The following is an 18,848-nucleotide window of genomic DNA, read 5'->3' as shown; positions in this document are numbered from 1 at the left end:
GATTCTCAACTCTTCACATGGATTAACTTGTCTAATCCTCATAAAGCCACTATGATGTTGGTACTGTTACTAGCACCCCTGTTTTACAGATGAGGAAACTGAGGCACAGAGAGCATAAAATAACTGGCCCAAGATCCCAGAGTAAGAGAGGAGAAAAGTGAGTTGAGTCAGAACTCAGGCAGCCCATGTTTGTAACCACCACACCCGTCTGCCCTGTGTTCACTGGACTTTGAAATAGGACTTGCTTCGTAGGGTTGATAATATATGGAAAGCCCAGCAGCTGACACAGAAAAAGCATTCAACAAAGGTTATCTGTTGTGACCTCCATACTCTCCTTTTGCAAACACTCAGTAAATGTTGACTAGTTTTGAGTGTTAATAAGTGAGTATGAGGATATAGGAAAGAGACAGACACACACATACAAGAAGACCCAAACCCACACATAAGCATGCATCCTCAGACACATGCGTGCACGGACCAGAGGGACTGAATATGGAGCGTGGGAAGTCACTACGCATCACGACACCAGTAGGGATGGGGGAGCGCCTCAAAGACAGGACAGGAAGCTGGGAGAATAGGAAGCATCCTGGAAGTCTCAGTGCTACTTTCAGGTGCATTCAGGGCCAGGGAATCTCAGTGAATGAGAGGAATGGCCGTCAGGACTGCCACACGTGATGGTGCAGTCTGTGCCCTACACAAAGATGTCAGCTGGGAGTGGCAGGGGGCATGGAGGCTGATGTCCAACCTGCACTCTGTTTGCTGTAGTGTGTCCCCCAAAGGCTGTGTGCATACCAAAGGGGCACCCTTTCTATTTATCCACCAAGAGGGAGTGCCTTTTCCTAACTCTCACAATGGTGCTGTATAGGCTAATAATGGCAGTAAAGACCCCCAAGAGACCTAAGAGATCCCAGGCAGAAGGTAGAGCTTATGGACAGCATCCTTTCTTGGGGTTAAGCAGTGGGGTTATGCGTTCAGGGTACAGAGCCCCAGTAGTTCATTCATTTACTCAAATAATAATTAAGTACCTACTGTACACTGGGCACTGTGCTGAGGAAGATGGACATGGTCTCTTCTTCCCTGGAGCTTACAGACCCAGGGGGGGAGAAAGATATCAACCAGTAAACTCACATATAATGCCAGATAGCGGTAAGTGCCATAATGGAAGGAAAACAGAATCACAAGACTGAGAATGACAGGGGAAAGGGAGGACAACTCTAGGTAGATATTTGAGCTGAGAACTGGACGATGAGAAGGAGCCAGCCATGCTATCTCGAGGATCAGCTCTTTAGGAAGAATAAGCTGCTTTTGGAGTTCAGGGTAAGATCAGAGTAGTAGGTACGGCAAACGGTCAGAACCAAAGAAAACCTGGGAGAAGACTGGACCCAGAGTCTAGTCCAGCAGGAGCAGAACACTGGGACGATTTTGGTCTGGGGGTAATAAGGACACCAGGGAATTTACCACCCAAACTGGGGCCCTGCTGAGTGTGGAAGGGGCAGTGTCAATAATTTCCCCAGGACATCAGATGTACACTGGATCTGTCCTGGGAAAACCAGGGTGAATGATCATGCTACCCTGGGCTTAATGGGTATTGAGTTTATTGGGCCAAAGTCTTTGCAGCTCATCAGTTTAGACTCAGCCCCTTGCTCCTGGGTTGTGAGAGTGACTTAATTCCTAGGCACACTGGAAGAGATAGGATGGAGGAAACTGCTACGAGCTTGGTTCTCTTAGAGCTGCGGTGGATCTAAGCTGACAGGAGTGGTAGATTCCACTGCCAGGAACCAAATAAGTGAAAATAAAGGGAATACAAGTGAGCACCTACTATGTGTCAGGCATGTACTTTCTCACCTAAGACTCCCAACAAGCCCCTTATCATAGGTACAATTTCTGTCCCAGTTTACTGATGAGAAAACTAGCTCTAAGAAGTTGACAATCTGACCAAGATCATATAGGTAGGAAAGAGCAGAGTAGGATTCAAACTCAGACCTACTGGGCTCCCAACGACATATTGTCTTTAGGCAGAGGCAGGGAAAGCAAGGCTGACACAGGTGTAGGCACATTCGGATAGGCTCAGAGAAACACACTTACAGAGCGACACTCAGACGCAAGAGACCCAGATGCGGCTGGAAGCTTTGATGCATGGATAAGGTTCCGTCACCCGTACAGCTAGGTGTCCCCCAATATCTGCTCGCCCCTGCTTCTATAGAATACCCCAGTTTTAGCCGAGCCCTGTGCCACACAAATGACAGATTATATTTCCCTACTTCCCTTGCATCTAAGCGTTCTACCCAAGGTGATGTGAGCAAAAATAGTACCACTATCCTCGCACAAGCTTAGGGGGCGCTGTTCACAGTATGAGGGATATGTGAGTCAAAAGGGTGTTCCAACCTTGACTGGAAGACGTTTGTTCTGCCCACTCTCCCTTTTGCTCCCAGGAGACTGAATATTTGAAAGGAAAACGGCCAGACCATATATGACAACAGAACTCTGACCCATACCCCCGGAGCAACTGGCCTGGAACGGTCAGGACCTCCTCAATGACTGCCAGCTGTCCTACTTTTATGTCCCTGCTTCTAACTGAGGATCCGCCAGAGAAAGTCAAGTATGCCCATAAAACAATCACATAGGATGCCTGCTTCTCGTTAGCCCACCTCCAGCTTCGCGGAGCCAATAACCACCTTCAGGGCACACCTGAAGAGTCAGGAGGCTCTGTGTGTTCTCTTTTGGGCAATCTCCACTGATTTCTACACTCCCTTCCTGCTGGTGAGTATGGAACAAGCCATCGTTTATTGTGAGCTCCAGGGTGGAAGGAACCTGATTCTCCGGTAGTTTGGAATCACCGTGCACCCTGGACTGTTAGTGAGAGAGAAAAACGCTTCACACACACACACACACACACACACACACACACACACACACACACACACAGGCCCGGAGGAGGCTTTTTTGTCCCAGATTGAATAGTCAGACCTCACCTATTTAAACCATACTAATTTGGAACTTGTGCAAGTTTGCCCTTGGGCAGCCTGGGCTAAAGGGTACTTTTGCACTGAATTAAAAATCAGAGGTTGCTGAGCAGACTCACGTATACACGTGATTTCACTCGTTTAAACTAGGATTTTTAAGGTACTTTAGCATCTTTCATTTGCATACGATGATTGATATGCTAATTACAATAGACTCTGACCTATTCATTAATACTTAGAGACTACTTAGTCTGGGAGGTCTGTGAATGCTTATAATGCAAAGGAATAAAGCTGCATTTGTGCACACAGAATTCAGACTTTTCATTAATTCTAACCAGATTCTCCTTGATCAGGATAAACAAGCAAATTTCACTGACTCTTTCTTGGGTATTTCCTTTGTGTCCCAATGTAATTCTATCACCCTCTGCATACAACCTTGGCCACCTTGTGGCCCAGGATCACAGGACACCAAATACTTTTTAAAAAATTTTTATTGTTTGCGGTACGCGTGCCTCTCACTGTTGTGGCCTCTCCCGTTGCGGAGCACAGGCTCCGGGACGCGCAGGCTCAGCGGCCATGGCTCACGGGCCCAGCCGCTCCGCGGCATGTGGGATCCTCCCGGACCAGGGGCACGAACCCGTGTCCCCTGCATCGGTAGGCGGACTCTCAACCACTGCGCCACCAGGGAAGCCCATTCTGTATTTTATTTGCATCTTTTTTTCTTGATTAGAGTTGTCAGAGAATTATCTTAGTAATATTGTCAAAGAATGAATATTAGTCTTTTGTAATACTTTTTTGTTGTTTTCTATTTCATTGATTTCTGTCATCATCTTTATTTCTATCCCTTTTTGGGGGATGCTTTGTTGCCTCTTATATAACTTCTTGAGTTAATTCATAAACATTTTGTAATTCTTCTTGTTTCCTGATAAATGTAGTTAAATTATAAATTTACTTCTGAATATTGATTTAGAAATCAGAGTCCCAAATTTTGATGTGTATTTAAAAAACCTTTTTTTTTTTTGCGGTACACGGGCCTCTCACTGTTGTGGCCTCTCTCGTTGCGGAGCACAGGCTCCAGACGCGCAGGCTCAGCGGCCGTGGCTCATGGGCCCAGCCGCTCCGCGGCACGTGGGATCCTCCCGGACCCGGGCACGAACCCGCGTCCCCTGCTTCGTCAGGCGGACTCTCAACCACTGCGCCACCAGGGAAGCCCCTAATACTTTTGGATGGGGAATTTATAAGGGCAATTCATTAATGTCCACATACAACTCATCCTTCTTCTGATCACCAGAGATTCAGGGCTCAGCTTCTGGGTGCTAGCAGCTCCCATTGGCCTCTGTGCCCCTTCTCCATGCCCATGGGGGAAGCACAGGGGGGCAGACTCCCAGAACTGGATTCTTGGTACCATGTTATCAGTCATTTGATCTCCTAAGATGCTTGGGGTGGAAAGATGGGCTAAGACACAGAGCTAATATCTTATATTTGTAAGTCTTGTAAGTCAGACTCTTATTTGCAGGAAGCTTCCATGATGCCTGACGGAGCAGACAAAGGCAAAGTGGCCCCTGGAGGTTCAGCAATCCTTCCCAGCTACCTGTGGGTCCTATGGAGCTATCTGGGAAGTGTCCCGGAAGTGCAGTTCCATGGGACATTCCTGTCCATGCCACCAGACCTCCAACATCCATCCACACACTCACACATTCATCCATCAAACACTTGCTGTGTGCCTAGTACCTGTCAGCAAGATATAATCTTGACTCTTAGGGAGTTCACGGTCTATGGTCAAGACAGGCATTTACACAAATGATACTCTAGTGTGATAAAAGCTGCAACTGAGATGCATACAAACTACCAAGTGCGGAAGAGTGAGCAGATAACTCAGCTTGGTTGGGGAAGGTTTCACAAATATCAAGCCAGCGACAATTGAGTGAAGTCTTACGGGAGCAGGGGTTTCCATTAGCTGGAGACACGTGGGGGGAAGCATTCCAAGCAAGGCATGGAGACAGAAAAGGATCAAGAAGAGACATGTAGTTCTGTAAGGCTGGGTGAGGGAGGAGAAGTGGCTAATCCCCAAACTGACATTGGGGTTGTTTTGGGCACCATGCTCGAGGATTCGGACTTTATTCTGAGGCCACGGTACACACTCGAAGCAGGGCTGTGAACGCAAATGCCTACAGGGTCAGGCAGATGATGAGGGGGGCCAGGTGGGAACTGAAAAACTGAGGAGTGCAGGTCCCATCAAAAGGTGACAGCCATTGTCGCCATGCTGGAGCACAGGCTCGGTGTGGCCAAGTCTCTGTGTCGTACTGACTGAAGTAAGTCAGACAGAGAAAGACAGATATCATATGATATCGTTTATATGTGGAATCTAAAAAAATAGTACAAATGAACGTTTTTCCAAAACAGGAATAGAGTCACGGATGTAGAAAACAAGCTTATGGTTAGCAGGGGGGAGGGGAGGCGGGATAAATTGGGAGATTGGGATTGACATATACACACTACTATATATAAAATAAATTAACTAATAAGGACCTACTATCTAGCCCAGGGAACTCTACTCAATACTCTGTAATGACCTATATGGGAAAAGAATGTAAAAAAGGGTGGCTATATGTATACGTATAACTGATTCACTTTACTGTACAGCAGAAACTAATGCAACAATGTAAATCAACTATACTCTAATAAAAATTTAAAAAATAGAAGCTGGAAATCCATATTTTTATATGAACACTCCCAAGTTTTAAATGTTGGAAATTATTTCAAAACATCATGCTGGCCAAGCAAAAACATGTCTGATGTCCTATCAGCCTCTAGTTTGGCTTCACTTCAGATGTAAAGCTTAAACGGAGAGCTGACACCGTCAGACTATGTTTCAGAAAGAGGATGTCCCCACTGACCTCCCCAGCCTTTGCCAGCAAGAACCTCTTCTTCTCCCTCCTCCACACCCTTGCTTCTTCCCTCACTGCCCTCCCAGACCATCCCCAGTGCAGCCCCATCTTGCCTGGAGGAGCTGGATGAATGCGCCGTGCTCCAAGCCTGACTTACAGAGAAAGCCCAGCCATGAGGACACGAGAGAGCCGTATTTATTTCACATGGACAAGCGTGATTCTGTCACATGCTGAACATGAAAGCTCGCGTGAGGAAAGTACCCGTAACAGCAGAATTATGTGCCTTTGTCCACAGGGAGCAGGGAGAGTCACAGGGTGGTTTTCAAAGACAGTTCAAGCAGAGTTGAGACCACAGGCTTTGAAATCACTGGTTTATTTCATCAGCAAAGGGTCTGTCTCCTAGGAGTGGCCAGGGGGACACTTCCAGCTCTGTAATCTCGCCACGAGCTGCTAAGGTCAGGAGGACGAGGCTGGTCCCCCATCCCTCACCTAGGGTGGCTCGGAGACTTAAGCTGAGAAGGGAGGTACATGCCGCTCGAAATGAACAAACCCTGTCCGGGGTGGACGGTGACAGGGACAGACTGCTGTGTTCATAGCAACAGACCATCATCCCTTATAATATGTATCATAATTGGAAGACGCACACCCACTCCTCCTAATTTCCCAAGGCCTCTTAAGGGCTGAAGGGAAACCATTCAGAATTGACCGGACATGCCAGAAGCAGATCAGCTTTGCATGGACAGACTGGGAGGGCTAGTGTCAGGGACCCCTCTGGTCTCTTGGCCTTAGCTGGGCTCCCAGGTTCCAGGATGATGAAACCTGAGATGGGAACAGGGGTTGGAGCCTGGGTTCCCTGGGGGAGGAGGGTCAAGGGCTCTCAGGGCAAGAAGAGCCTTGTCTCGCGGAAGAGACAAGTGAAGAGCCCTTGCACCTCGATGGCTCATTCCCACCTGAAGTCCTGCCCGACAGTTTCATAAAATTTAATATTATAAGGTCTATAAAATTCCCGGAGCTGGTCTATCACTTCCGGATCGATCTGTACATGAGTTCTGCCTTTTGATTTGCCCAGGCATCGAGGCAGGAGGCTCGATTCTGTTTTTTTCAAGCAAGGGAATCCTTTGGTCTTGTTGAAGTAGAAGTGCTTGTCTGTGATGAGCCTCTTAATGCCCAGGAAGTCCTGGACCCGCCCCATCTCGCCGGCTGGGTCAGTGATGAGCCGCTCGCCGCTGACGAAGTGGATCTGCGCCAGCGGGAAGTAGCGCAGCCAGCTCTCCAGGTGCAGCGCGTACATGCCTATGCGGATGGCGTTCCAGGACACATCCACCAGGCCCAGAGTGCGGTTGCGGAAGGAGAGGCCCTCGAAGGTAGGGATGTCCGGCTTCTTGGAGAGCGTCTGCGTGTAATCGGAGATGGCGCGGGTCACGGGGTTCCGCACGACCACTATCAGCTTGGTGTCTCGGGACATGTTGAAGATCCGGCGAGGGGCCTCTTGAGTGACGAAATAGCTGGGGGTCTTTTCCAGTGTGATCTGGCTCTCGAGGGTCCGGGGCATCAGGCTCCTGCGGGAAAGAAACGCACATGATCAGCCAGGGCTCTGTTGGGAGCTTGGAGGAGATCACTTCCCTCCACCCAGCTCCCTAGTGAAGCACCCGCCCCCTCACCAACGGGGCATTTGAGGCTCACCTGCTCTCATCTGAAGAACCCACTTTAACACTTGTTGACTTTTTTTTTTTAGGTCTTTAACAGTTTGCTTTAAGACAAGAACCAACCTAAATGTCCATCAGTGTGAAATAAATAAATGATGGAATAGCCAATTAATAGAGTTAGGTAGATCTGCATGTACAGTTATGGAATGATTTCCAAGATTTAGTGCTTAAATGAAAAAAAGCAAGATACAACTTGTTTATCTCAGGAAAGATGCCAAGAAACCAATAAAAGTAATTGCTTCTGGGGAGGGCACTTGAGTGGGAACAGAGCCAGGAGGTCAGGGATAAATGAGAATTACTTTTTATTGTGTAATCTTTTACGCTGCTTGAAATTTTTCTTGTGTTTATTACATATTCAAAAAATACAAAGAAAGCCACCAAATATTGCTCTGGCAAAAGATACTTCTCTAAATATGTTAAGAAAATCTTTTGAGGGGAGGAAAGGCATGCTTTGTAGGAATAACATGTGTTTTAGAAATGAGTTCTGATGTCTTTTCCTCCTTGGTATAAGACTGAAGAAGCACAGAACTGCAGGCTGGTTGGGACCTCAGTCGGAAGCCCTAATGCAACCTCTTGCTCCCTAACTTTTTAATTTCCTGGTTCTGCTTAAGGTTTAAGGGAGGATGGTGGGACACGCTGATGTCTCCTTCTCAGCTGTGTCTCTTTCAAGCCCTTGTGAAGGGGAACACCTCTGGCTCCCAGTCGCTACATTTTTCCTAAATGAAATAAAAATTTTGTTTTTATTTTTGGCTGCGTTGGGTCCTCGTTGCTGGGTGCAGGCTTTGTCTAGTTGCAGTGCGCGGGCTTCTCATGGCGGTGGCTTCTCTTGTTGCAGAGCACGGGCTCTAGGTGCACGGGCTTCAGTAGTTGTGGCTTGCGGGCTCTAGAGCGCAGGCTTAGAGTGCAGGCTCAGTAGTTGTGGCGCGTGGGCTTTGTTGCTCTGCGGCATGTGGGATCTTCCCGAACCAGGGGTCAAACCTGCATCCCCTGCATTGGCAGGTGGATTCTTAACCACTGCGCCACCAGGGAAGTCTGCTACTTCTTTCTGAAGGTTGTGTTTTACACTTAACTAGTTTTTCTTAATCCTGGCTGTTCATTAGATCACCCAAGAAAGTTAAAAAAAAAAAACCCACAAATGTCTGAGCCCCATCCTAGACCAACCGATTAAAAATATTTGGGGGTGGGTTCCTCTCTGAAGGTCCTCAGATGATTCCAATGTGAAGGTAGGGGTGAGAACCACCAACGCAGCATCCTTCCCCCACTCTTAACACTACGGCTTCCCAACACCCACAGAATGCAACTTCACAGTCCTCTGGAATAGAGGCGCCTGGTACCTGGTCTTCTTCGTCCCAGGCCCTATCGGCATCTCTCTTCAGTAACCTGGCCTTACAGTTCTTTGACAAAATATCTCCTTTTTCTCTCCCTTTTACAACTCTTTCTCATGGCCATACCTTATGTCTTGTCCTTGGAATTGCCCTAATTCTGAAAAGGTTCACACTGAAATTCCACTCTAGGACTATGTTGTGGGTTGAATGGTGATCCTCCAAAAGATACCTCCACCCAGAACCTATGAATGTGACCTTATTTGGAAAAAAGAGTCTTTGCAGATGGAAGTAAGTTAAGGATCTCAAGATGAGGTCATCCTGGATTAGGGTTCCTTGTAAGGAATATCCTTAGAAAAGAAGAGAAGGAGAGAAGAGATAGACAGAGAAGGAGGCAATGTGATGATGAAGACAGAGCACGTAGTGATTCGTCTACAAGCCAAGAAATGACAAGCATTGTTGGCAGCCACCAGAAGCCAGGAGAGAAGCATGGAGCAGATTCTTCCTCAGAGCCTCCAGGAGGAACCAACCCTGCTGATAATTTGGTTTCAGAATTCTGGCCTCTAAAACTGTGAAAGAATAAATCTCCATTGTTTTAAGACATCCATTTTGTGGTCATTTGTTATGGCGGCCACAGGAAACAAAGACAGACTACAACCTTCTTTCTTTCTACCTTTACCACGGTTTCAAATTCATTGTATTGATACCTGATCTTCAGATTCATCTGTGATATTCTTGATTTCACTTTCTTCTAAACCTTCTCTGGACCCAGTGAACAATCATTTCAATAGCATCATCTTCACATCTAACCATAACCCTAACCCTAACCCTAACCCTAACCACCATCGCCATCATCATCATCATTAATTTCTTTGTAATACTTGCTCTTCCAATCTCTAATAATGCATCTTGCCAACTTTTCATCCTTTTTAATTCTGTCTTTGTGTTCCCAAACAGCAGTAGAGAAAATTGCTGATCCTGACAAAGGATTGCTTTTCCTTTATATATTTATCAATTCTAGCTTAAATTGAGCCCTCAACACTGCTCAATAATCTTTTATATTTGTCTTTACAGTGCCCCCATCACTCCTCATAGTGAGTGTTCCAAATGCTCACCATAAACTCTCAACCATACTCAACCACCCTAACACACAACTAGTCTCCCACTACTCTAGAAAAGGATAAGCTGCCACCCCTCCACTCCTTCAGTCTTACTCTTCTTCACCTTGAAAGTGACTATTATCCATCCTGAACCCGTCCCACTAATCTCAGAAGACAAGGTAGGCAAGGGCTCACCTGCCCACCTGTGCTGTCAGATCCCTTCCCCTACTGCCTTCCCTGCAAATCTACCCATTATCCCCTTGAATCTTCAAATTCTCTTTGCAGCTGATAAGCTGATATGACTGATATTTTGCTTCTAGGCCCAGAGTCTATAATGCACCCTTATGGGTTGAAACTTTTAAAGTATTTATTAATACTGAGAAGGCCATTTTTTAAGTTGGATATCATTCTTGGCAAATAATCACAGCTGTACTTGAATAGAATTCTTTGGCTGGATTTTCTTAGACATCTGCCTGTAATATTTTATGACCTTGGCATACATTGTAATGAGGTTTTGGCCTGTATGACAAGAGTAGATGAAATTACATATATGTGAGTGCATTTAAACTTAAGGACTTTCCAAACTTCATGGGGGTTATTGATATCAACACACAAAAAGTTGACCTGATAAGCCATTAAACAGATTTCTTCACAATATCCTTTTTTTAAGAAGATTTATTTATTATTTATTTTATTTATTTTTGGCCGCATCGGGTCTTAGTTGCAGCACGTGGGATCTTCACTTAGGCACGCGGGATCTTTTGTTGCGGTGCTCAGGCTTCTCTCTAGTTGTGGCACGTGGGCTTCTCTCTAGTTGTGGTGCACAGGGCGCATGGGCTCTGTAGTTGTGGCACACAGGCTTAGTTGCCCCGTGTCATGTGGTGTCTTAGTTCCCTGACCAGGGGTTGAACCCAAGTGCCCTGAATTGTAAGGCAGATTCTTTACCACTGGACCATCAAGGAAGTCCCTCTTTGCAATATCCTTTAATACTCTAAAGAACTTCCAAGAGAGGAATTGAAGGTGCAGCATTTCCAAAGCTTATCTGGCCAAGGAGCTGTGAACTTTTGCCAGGAGCACCAAGTGACACCTCTTTCTGTTACCAGTTTGGGAAATTCTGACCAATTCCAGTGATCTTCAGAGTGTCACATCATTCCCCCAGCTGTGCACTGAAGTTCCACCCTTCTAATTCCTAATTGGCATATCAGCTACAAAGCCAAATTACAAATACTAAGGAAGATACAAACACCAGATTGTAAATAACATCACACCAAGGTCATCACGTCGTGAGTCAAACGTGTACTCCAAATTTTCTCTATCTCACCAAAGGACACCCCTATATATTTATTTCTCATTAGGCCACTGGAATAGAGTACAGGAGGCCTGTGAGATGATAATGTACAAGGAGACCATATGGACACACACCTCCCTGCTCTGTGGTGGGAAGGGGGCATTAGGCTTTTCCTTAAGGCTCATTTTTCCTCCTCATGTCATTGTTCAAATTTTGCTGATTTGTTTCCAGCTGCTAACAAACAGCCGAACTTTTCTCTCACCCTGTAACCCTTTTGAGCTTCAGCGTCCTTTCTTTTCTGTGTAGCTCTGCAAAAATTACGGAAAGAATGGTCTAAACACTCATCGTTTGGACTTACCTCCCATCTGTTATTTTAACCTGCTAAGCAACAATTTCCACCACATCTGGTAACACCTCCCAGATTTTTTTTAAGGAACCACCACTCCTGCTTTAGATAAAATCTTAGCAGGCCAAGGGGAGGGTGCATGACTGAAGTTAGGCTAATTAGTGCCAATTGTGTCACAAAGACAAAAATGTATCATAAATACTGAGAGTGGACTGAATCTTCCAACCAGACACAGGAGCATGGAAGAGCCTCCCCGTCGGTTTCTTTTACCAAATCCCTTCAGCCCTCTGGGTTCTTGCCCTTTCTGAGACCTGGTTTTCCCACTCTCCTCTGTATTCTGTGAGTTACTACACATCCTTCTAATTTGTTTGTTTGTTTGTTTCTGGACTACTTTAGGTTAGTCAGAGTCCGTTTCTGTTGTTTGCAACCCAAGAACTCCAACGTGTCTTACACAACTTGGCTTCCTCTCCGTGGAAGCTACACTCACCCCTACTTGATTATAAACTCCATGAGGGAGGGCAGGTGCACCTTATTTGCATCTACATCTGCAAAGTCTACCACAGCCATGGCACAAGTAAAGTCTCCATCAATATTTCTGAGGTTACATGAAGCCAACAACCTAATCGTTATGCAATGAAGCCCTCATCCCTTTTCACATTCTCAACTCTCTCCAAACCACTGGGAACCTTCCCAGGAGTCTATCTCCCACTTCTCTTACTCTACATGATCTTCCTGGATGACCTCATTCCTTCCCCAGCCATTAGCGCTGCCCAGGAGCTGTTGACTCCTCACAAGCCTGTAACTGCAGCTCCAGCTTTCCCACACTAGGGACTGGAACGTCCAACTATCTGTGGACTGGACACCTCATCTCAACGACTGAACTCCCGATTTTCCTTCCAAGCTTACTTCTCTCTTTTGCCCGTTTCTGTAGGTGATATCACTGTGAATCCACTCACAAAGCAGAAAAATGTCAGTCATTCTTGACTCCTTCTCACATCTAATGTCTATCGCTCTTGTAAGTTCTCAAGTTTGCCCCTCCCCCTCCCCCAGCACTCATACACCTCAGGCTCTCTGTTCCTCTGACAACAGATTTCTCTCTGACCTCCATGCTTCTCCTCTCTTCTGCCTTTCAATTTATTCTGCAGTCTGTGTCCACCAGGGAACTCCTTCTCAAGCAAATCCAATCTTGTCAACCATCAGTTATTCTTTTGAAGAAAGCCCACATTCCTTGACCTGGTGCTCAAGGCTGCTGCCTACCTTTCCAGAATTTATCTCTTGCCACCTCCCGGCAATCTGATGCTTATACTATGCCGAACACAAAATCCACTCCCCAAACACATCCTGCTCTTTCACATGTTTTGCACTTGCTGAGTTTTTTTTTTATTTTTTAAGACTCTTGATCATCTCTCTTGTCTCTTTCACCCTGGTAAATGTCTACTCATCTTTCCAAGTCCAAAGGAAAAGTTATATCCTCTGTGAACCCTTTCTTGTAATTTCTTGGCACTTCCTGCATCCAACTACTAAGACCTCACCCCATTGTGTAGAACTTACTAGGTATGCATCCATTTATTTCAACAGATCATCAGCGTCTTGGGTGTGTTTCTCGTTCTTTTTTGCCTTCCTAGCACAATACGTGGCATGACATAGGTGCTCAATAAATTGATCAAAGATCCAGTGTCAAAGGTAGGTGCCTATTCAGAGGTTACCTCGAGTCCTCAGAAGTTACCAGTGTTTACTTTATGAAGCTTGGCCTTTTCTTGGCATTCTGGCCTTGGGCAGAGGAAGGTTCCAGCAGATAGTCCTGGGGTGAGGGGATCGCTGTGCCATTTAAAAAATTTCATCATGGCCACACATGCTCAGGCTCACAGGCTGAGGGGAATCCAAGCTCTGCTTCAATCAAAACCTCCCAATATACGAAGGTAAAATGAGATTGAAAGGAACACATCTTGTGCCATTTCTGTTTTGCCATCTGCACTCCGTCCTTTGCCCAAGGCTCCCTCCAATGTTGAAAGAGGACAGGGCTGTGGTCATCTGTAGTGTGGCTGGGAGAGGAGGAGTTGGGGAAGTCAAGCTGGACTCTGGGACCACCTGGAGGGCTTTGGAAACATGTAAATAACCCCACACCAGACTAATTAAATAAGAATCTCTGGGTGGGCACGGAGGCCTTGGTACCTGCCACTTTAAATCTCCTCAGATGATCCCAGTGGGCCCCCCCAGGGCTAAGAACCACGGTTGAGGACTGCATGTTCCTTTAGCTGCATAGCCTTCAACATGGTAGCTCAGGAGTATCACCTGGGGGTGCGCCTTAAGGAGTCCCAGTACATTCAGCTTCAGTGGGTTTGGGGTGCAGCCCAGGAGCCTACATTTTTAACAAGCCCCCTGCCCCAGGACTCATGATCAGAGAAGCTTGGGAAGCACAGCCTTAATAAAAGGCGCCCTCGTAAGTAACATGATGGTGCTTATTACTACCTAAGATGTTATATATTTATTTGATGGATCTCTCTGCCCACCCCTGCCCCCAACCATAGACTGGAAGCTCCAAAAGAAGAGTGTTGGTGTCTGTCTTGTTCATGGCTGTGCGCTCAGCACCTAGGAGATGGCTGGCGCTTAGTAAGGGCGTAGTCAGTATTTGCTGAAGAGAAAAAATAGAAAGGCAAGGTTTTGGCTCCCAAGTCAGGGAACAACGAGCAAGAAGCATATTTGTGTGTGCCGGTGGAGATGTGTGCACAAAAGTCTGTATTTTGTCTTCTCCCTAAGGGAAAAATCACAGACTTCTGCGGCCCTTACCGAAAAAGACACACACACACACACACACACACACACACACACACACACACACACACACACAAAATCCAAACACTCACTTGTCAGCTTGAGGCTCTCTGGAAATGGCACTTTTCTGACCCACCCAGTGGGACCGAGACAGCTCCTGTGGCTCCACTGTCCACAGAGGGACGTGCTGTGCGGGGCCTCTGAGCAGGGCTGGCACACCCCTGATTATCACTGATAGGGTTCTCTGGAAGATTTCATTTCCTGCTAAATCTGTACACTCTGTGTATGTGTTCTAAAAGGCCTGGCTGCCTGGGGGACTTCAGTGATTTATTAGCTCCTGGCTGGGCAACCAGGCTCCTTGAAAAAAAATAATTGCAGTCTCCAGAGGGATAATTAGGAGCGGAAGAGGAGGGAAAAGGCTTTCTTGCAAGAAACTGGTTCTTAAAACTAAACCTAGAGGGGCGGGATAGGGAGGGTGGGAGGGAGACGCAAGAGGGAGGGGATATGGGGATATATGTATATGTATAGCTGATTCACTTTGTTATACAGCAGGAACTAACACACCATTGTAAAGCAATTACACTCCAATAAAGATGTTAAAACAACACAGAACTAAACTAAACTAAACCCGCTAAACCTGCTCACCCGCTAGATGCTGGCTGAGTGCAGGCACAGCACCTGTGAGCGTAGGAATGAGGCCCCTCTAGCATCGTGGCAACTCTTCCTTCCTAGTCCACAGCCCCAAATCCTTACATTGATGTGACCCGGGAGGAAACCGCTGAGTCCCGGCCTGAACCCCATCAGTAATTCTTCACTGCTCACAGGATAAAGGCCTAAACAGGATTTATGTGGCTCATCTCGATCCGGCCCACAGCCACCCTGGGCTCTGGCCAGACTGGACTCTTCAGGGTTCTCCCCCGAAACTGCATTTTTCATGCTAAGGGACCTCTGACATGATTTGCCCTCTGGGGGAAGGCTCTGTAGCCTATCAGGCAGAACTTCATCTCTCAGCTCTTAGCTCGTCATCACCTCCACCAGGGAGCCTTCCCTGACTGTGCCCTTATTATTTCCCCTTTCCCAGGAGTTAGGCAATTTGTTAGCCTTGTGATTCCATGGCAGTCACTACAGACACATCCCATTTTTTACACATTATCTGCATCTGTCATCACCCTAGAGTGTTAGGTCACGGAAGGCAGGGATCACCACTGTCACATCTCTATCAACAAGGCCTGTCCTGTGCTTGGTACACATTCATGTATTCATTGGATAAGGATTTATCGAGCACCTGCTGTATGCCAGGATACAAAGACAGGCATGGTGTAGTCTCTGTCCTCAAGGAGTTAACAGTCTTGTAAACCCCAGGGGTAAGGGGGTTCCCTTTTCTCAGTGTGAGGGGCTGCACTGAACTTGGCTTCCCACTAGGGCTGGTGGCTTCCTCCTCTGCCAGGAGGGGCCATGCCTAAACCCAGTCTCTGACAGTCGTCAAGGCCCCCAGGGGCTGGGCAGCTGGCTTTCCCAGATAACTTCTGTACACAGCTGGCACCTCAGCCCAGCCTACCTGGTGTCCTAGTAGTTTGATTGTCTCCCCAGCTGACAAGGCTGTTCTCACCCCTGCCCTATAAGAAGGGAAGTTGATGTAGGTGTCGGGGCAGAGTCCCTTCCCTGGAGCGTAAACCCACAGCTGGTCCAGGCTCTGGTATGTCCCCCAGGGTGATGGTGAGAAGACAGAGTAACCCCTTGCCTGCCTCTTCTATTGCAAGTTTCCCCAGTGACGCTTATTCATTTTTTTTTTTTAAGATTTATTATTTATTTATTTATTTTATTTTTGGCTGTGTCGGGTCTTAGTTGCGGCATGCGGGATCTTCATTGAGGCATGCAGGATCTTTTGTTGTGGCACGTGGGCTCTTCGTTGCATTGCTCGAGTTTCTCTCTAGTTGTGGCGTGCGGGTTTTCTCTTCTCTAGTTGTGGCATGCAGGCTCTGTAGTTTGCGGCGCGCAGGTTCTCTAGTTGAAGGGCACGAGTTCAGTAGTTGTGGTGCATGGGCTTAGTTGCCCTGCAGCGTATGGGATCGTAGCTCCCTGACCAGGGGTCGAACCCGTGTCCTCTGTAATGTAAGGCGGATTCTTTATCACTGGACCACCAGGGAAGTCCCCCCAGTGACACCTATTTTTTCACCCATACTTTGTGCATTATGGAATTTGTCTTGAGTCCTGCCATGTGATCGATGGAGACAAGAAAGGGATCCTCCTTGCTTGATATATCCTAGAGATGTTCGGAGGGCAGTGGACTACTTTAGCAGCTGGCTGTGAGCATAGGATTTGGAATCAAAGAGATCTGAGTTAGAGTTCTGCCACTTGCTAATCAGAAGAAACGGGCACACGGCTTACTTCACTTCGCATAATGTCCTGTGGGTTCATCCACGTTGTCACAAATGGCAGGCGTTCTTTTCTTTTTTATGGCTGAGTGAAATAAGCCCAGCACAGAAAGACAGATATCAATACTACATGATTTCACTTACAGGTGGAATCTGTACGTCAAACTCATAGAACCAGAGAGTAGAATGGTGGTTGCCAGGGGCTGGGGTGTGGGGTGGGGAAATGGGGAGACGTTGGAAAAAGGGTACAAACTTTCAGTTATAAGATGAATAAGTTCTGGGTATCTAATGCATAGCCTGGTGACTACAGTTAACAAATACTGTGTTGTATACTTGAAATCTGTTACGAGGGTAGGTCTAAAGTGTTCTCACCACACACATACAAAAATGGTAACTATGTGAGGTGATAGGTCTGTTCACTAACCTGACTGTGAAAAATCATTCCACAATGTAAAGGTATATTAAATCATTATGGTGCATACACACAGCATACATCAGCCATACACATAGTCTGCTACAGACTGAATGTTTGTGTTCCCCCCATCCCCACCCCAAATTCATACGCTGATGCCCTAACTCCCAGTATGATGGTATTTGGAGGTGGGGCCTGTGGGAGTAATTAGGACATGAGCGTGGAGGCCTTAGTGCCCTTATAAGAAGAGACATGGGAGAGATGATCTCTCCCTCTCTGCCACGTGAGGACACAGTAAGAAGGCATCCGTCCATAAACCAGGAAGTGAGTCCTCACTGGGAACCAAATCGGCTGGCACTTTGATCTTGGACTTCCAACCTCCAGGCTGTGAGAAATACCTTTCTGTCATTTAAGCTCCGTGGTCTATGGCACTTTTGTTACAGCAGCCGGAGCTGATCGAGCCGGGGTCATTGATGCCTTCGATGTAAACAAGCTCACAGCTAACATTTCTTGCGCAGTGACGGAGGGCCAGATGTGGTTCTCAGCTCTGTGTATGAACCACCGCCCTCAGCCTTCACATTAACTCCCCGAGGCCGGCACTCTCACTATTCCTGTTTATGGGCTGAGGAATCTGGGACACAGGGAACTAAAGTCAGTCACCAAAGCGATGCAGCAAGTTGCAAAATCTGGATTCAAGCAAGTGTGACTCTAGCACTAGAAGAAAACATGGGAATATAAAATTAATCTTGGCATGAGGACAGCCTTTCTAAGCATGAGACAAAACTCATGGAGGAAAAGACTGAAAAGTTAGATACATAGAAAATGGAAGTCTCTGGGATGGAAAAATACCATAAATAAAATAAAGGGAAAATGACTCGCTGGAAAAATATTTGCAGCATATAAGATAGGGAAGCAAAGGATGATTTCATATATTTTTAATATCTATATATGTGTTTATGTTTTATATATTTTTTCACAGTTCTTGCAAATTAATAAGAAAAAGAACCAGCTGGTAGAATAAAGGAACACAGGCTGTGAAAAGTTAATAGCAAAAGAGCTATCTATGGGAAATAAATACATGAAAAGATACTCCATGTCTCTTAAAATTAAAGAAATGCAAATTAAAACTAAGATGAGATCATATTGTTCACCTATAAGACTATATAAGAAAATATACTTTAAAAAATTATAACTGTTATTGTTGGCAAGAGCGTGTAGAACTAAGTACTTGCCAATATTGGAGGGTGTATAAATCAATGCATCTTTAGGAGGACAATTAGATATTATCTACCCAAATGTAAAATGCACGTACCCTTTGACCCAGCAATTCCACTTCCGGAAATTTAGTTGTGCAAGTGTGTAAAGACCTGTGTGCAAGAATGTTTGTTGCAGCATTTGTGGCAGAGATGGGGAGGTGTCCACCAAAGATCCCTGCCCCTCACTCCATAGTGTAGCTCTGTCTCTAGAGGGCGGTGGCCCAACCACGGACTACATTTCCCAGCACCCCCTGCATCCAGGTGGGGCCCTGTGGCTGGTTCTATGTGTGTTACCTCCAGACCCAGGTGCTTACAAAGTAGGTGTGTTCTTTTCATTTTCTTTTCCATCTACTAGCTAAATGCAGAGAACTCTGAGGCCCTAGAAGGTCCAAAAGGTAGAAGGGGCATGAAGACCCCTTA

At 46.4% G+C, this 18,848-nt stretch overlaps 1 protein-coding gene across 1 annotated transcript in view; it reads right to left on the bottom strand.

Annotated features, from left to right (window-relative positions):
• Positions 1-6,028: 6,028 nt before the first annotated feature.
• The window catches only part of HS3ST2 (heparan sulfate-glucosamine 3-sulfotransferase 2), a 101,703-nt gene continuing 88,883 nt past the window's right edge, over positions 6,029-18,848 (bottom strand). Inside the window, exon 2 of the mRNA XM_024123705.3 lies at positions 6,029-7,410. Within this exon, the coding sequence (XP_023979473.1) occupies positions 6,792-7,410 (619 nt within the window). The 3' untranslated portion in view covers positions 6,029-6,791. The remainder of the gene's footprint in view (positions 7,411-18,848) is intronic.

This window comes from Physeter macrocephalus, chromosome 14 (genome assembly GCF_002837175.3).
Source record: "Physeter macrocephalus isolate SW-GA chromosome 14, ASM283717v5, whole genome shotgun sequence".
Taxonomy (NCBI): Eukaryota; Metazoa; Chordata; class Mammalia; order Artiodactyla; family Physeteridae; genus Physeter; species Physeter macrocephalus.
The sequence above is the reverse complement of the archived record's forward strand: the minus strand, read 5'-3'. Positions and strand labels throughout refer to the sequence as shown.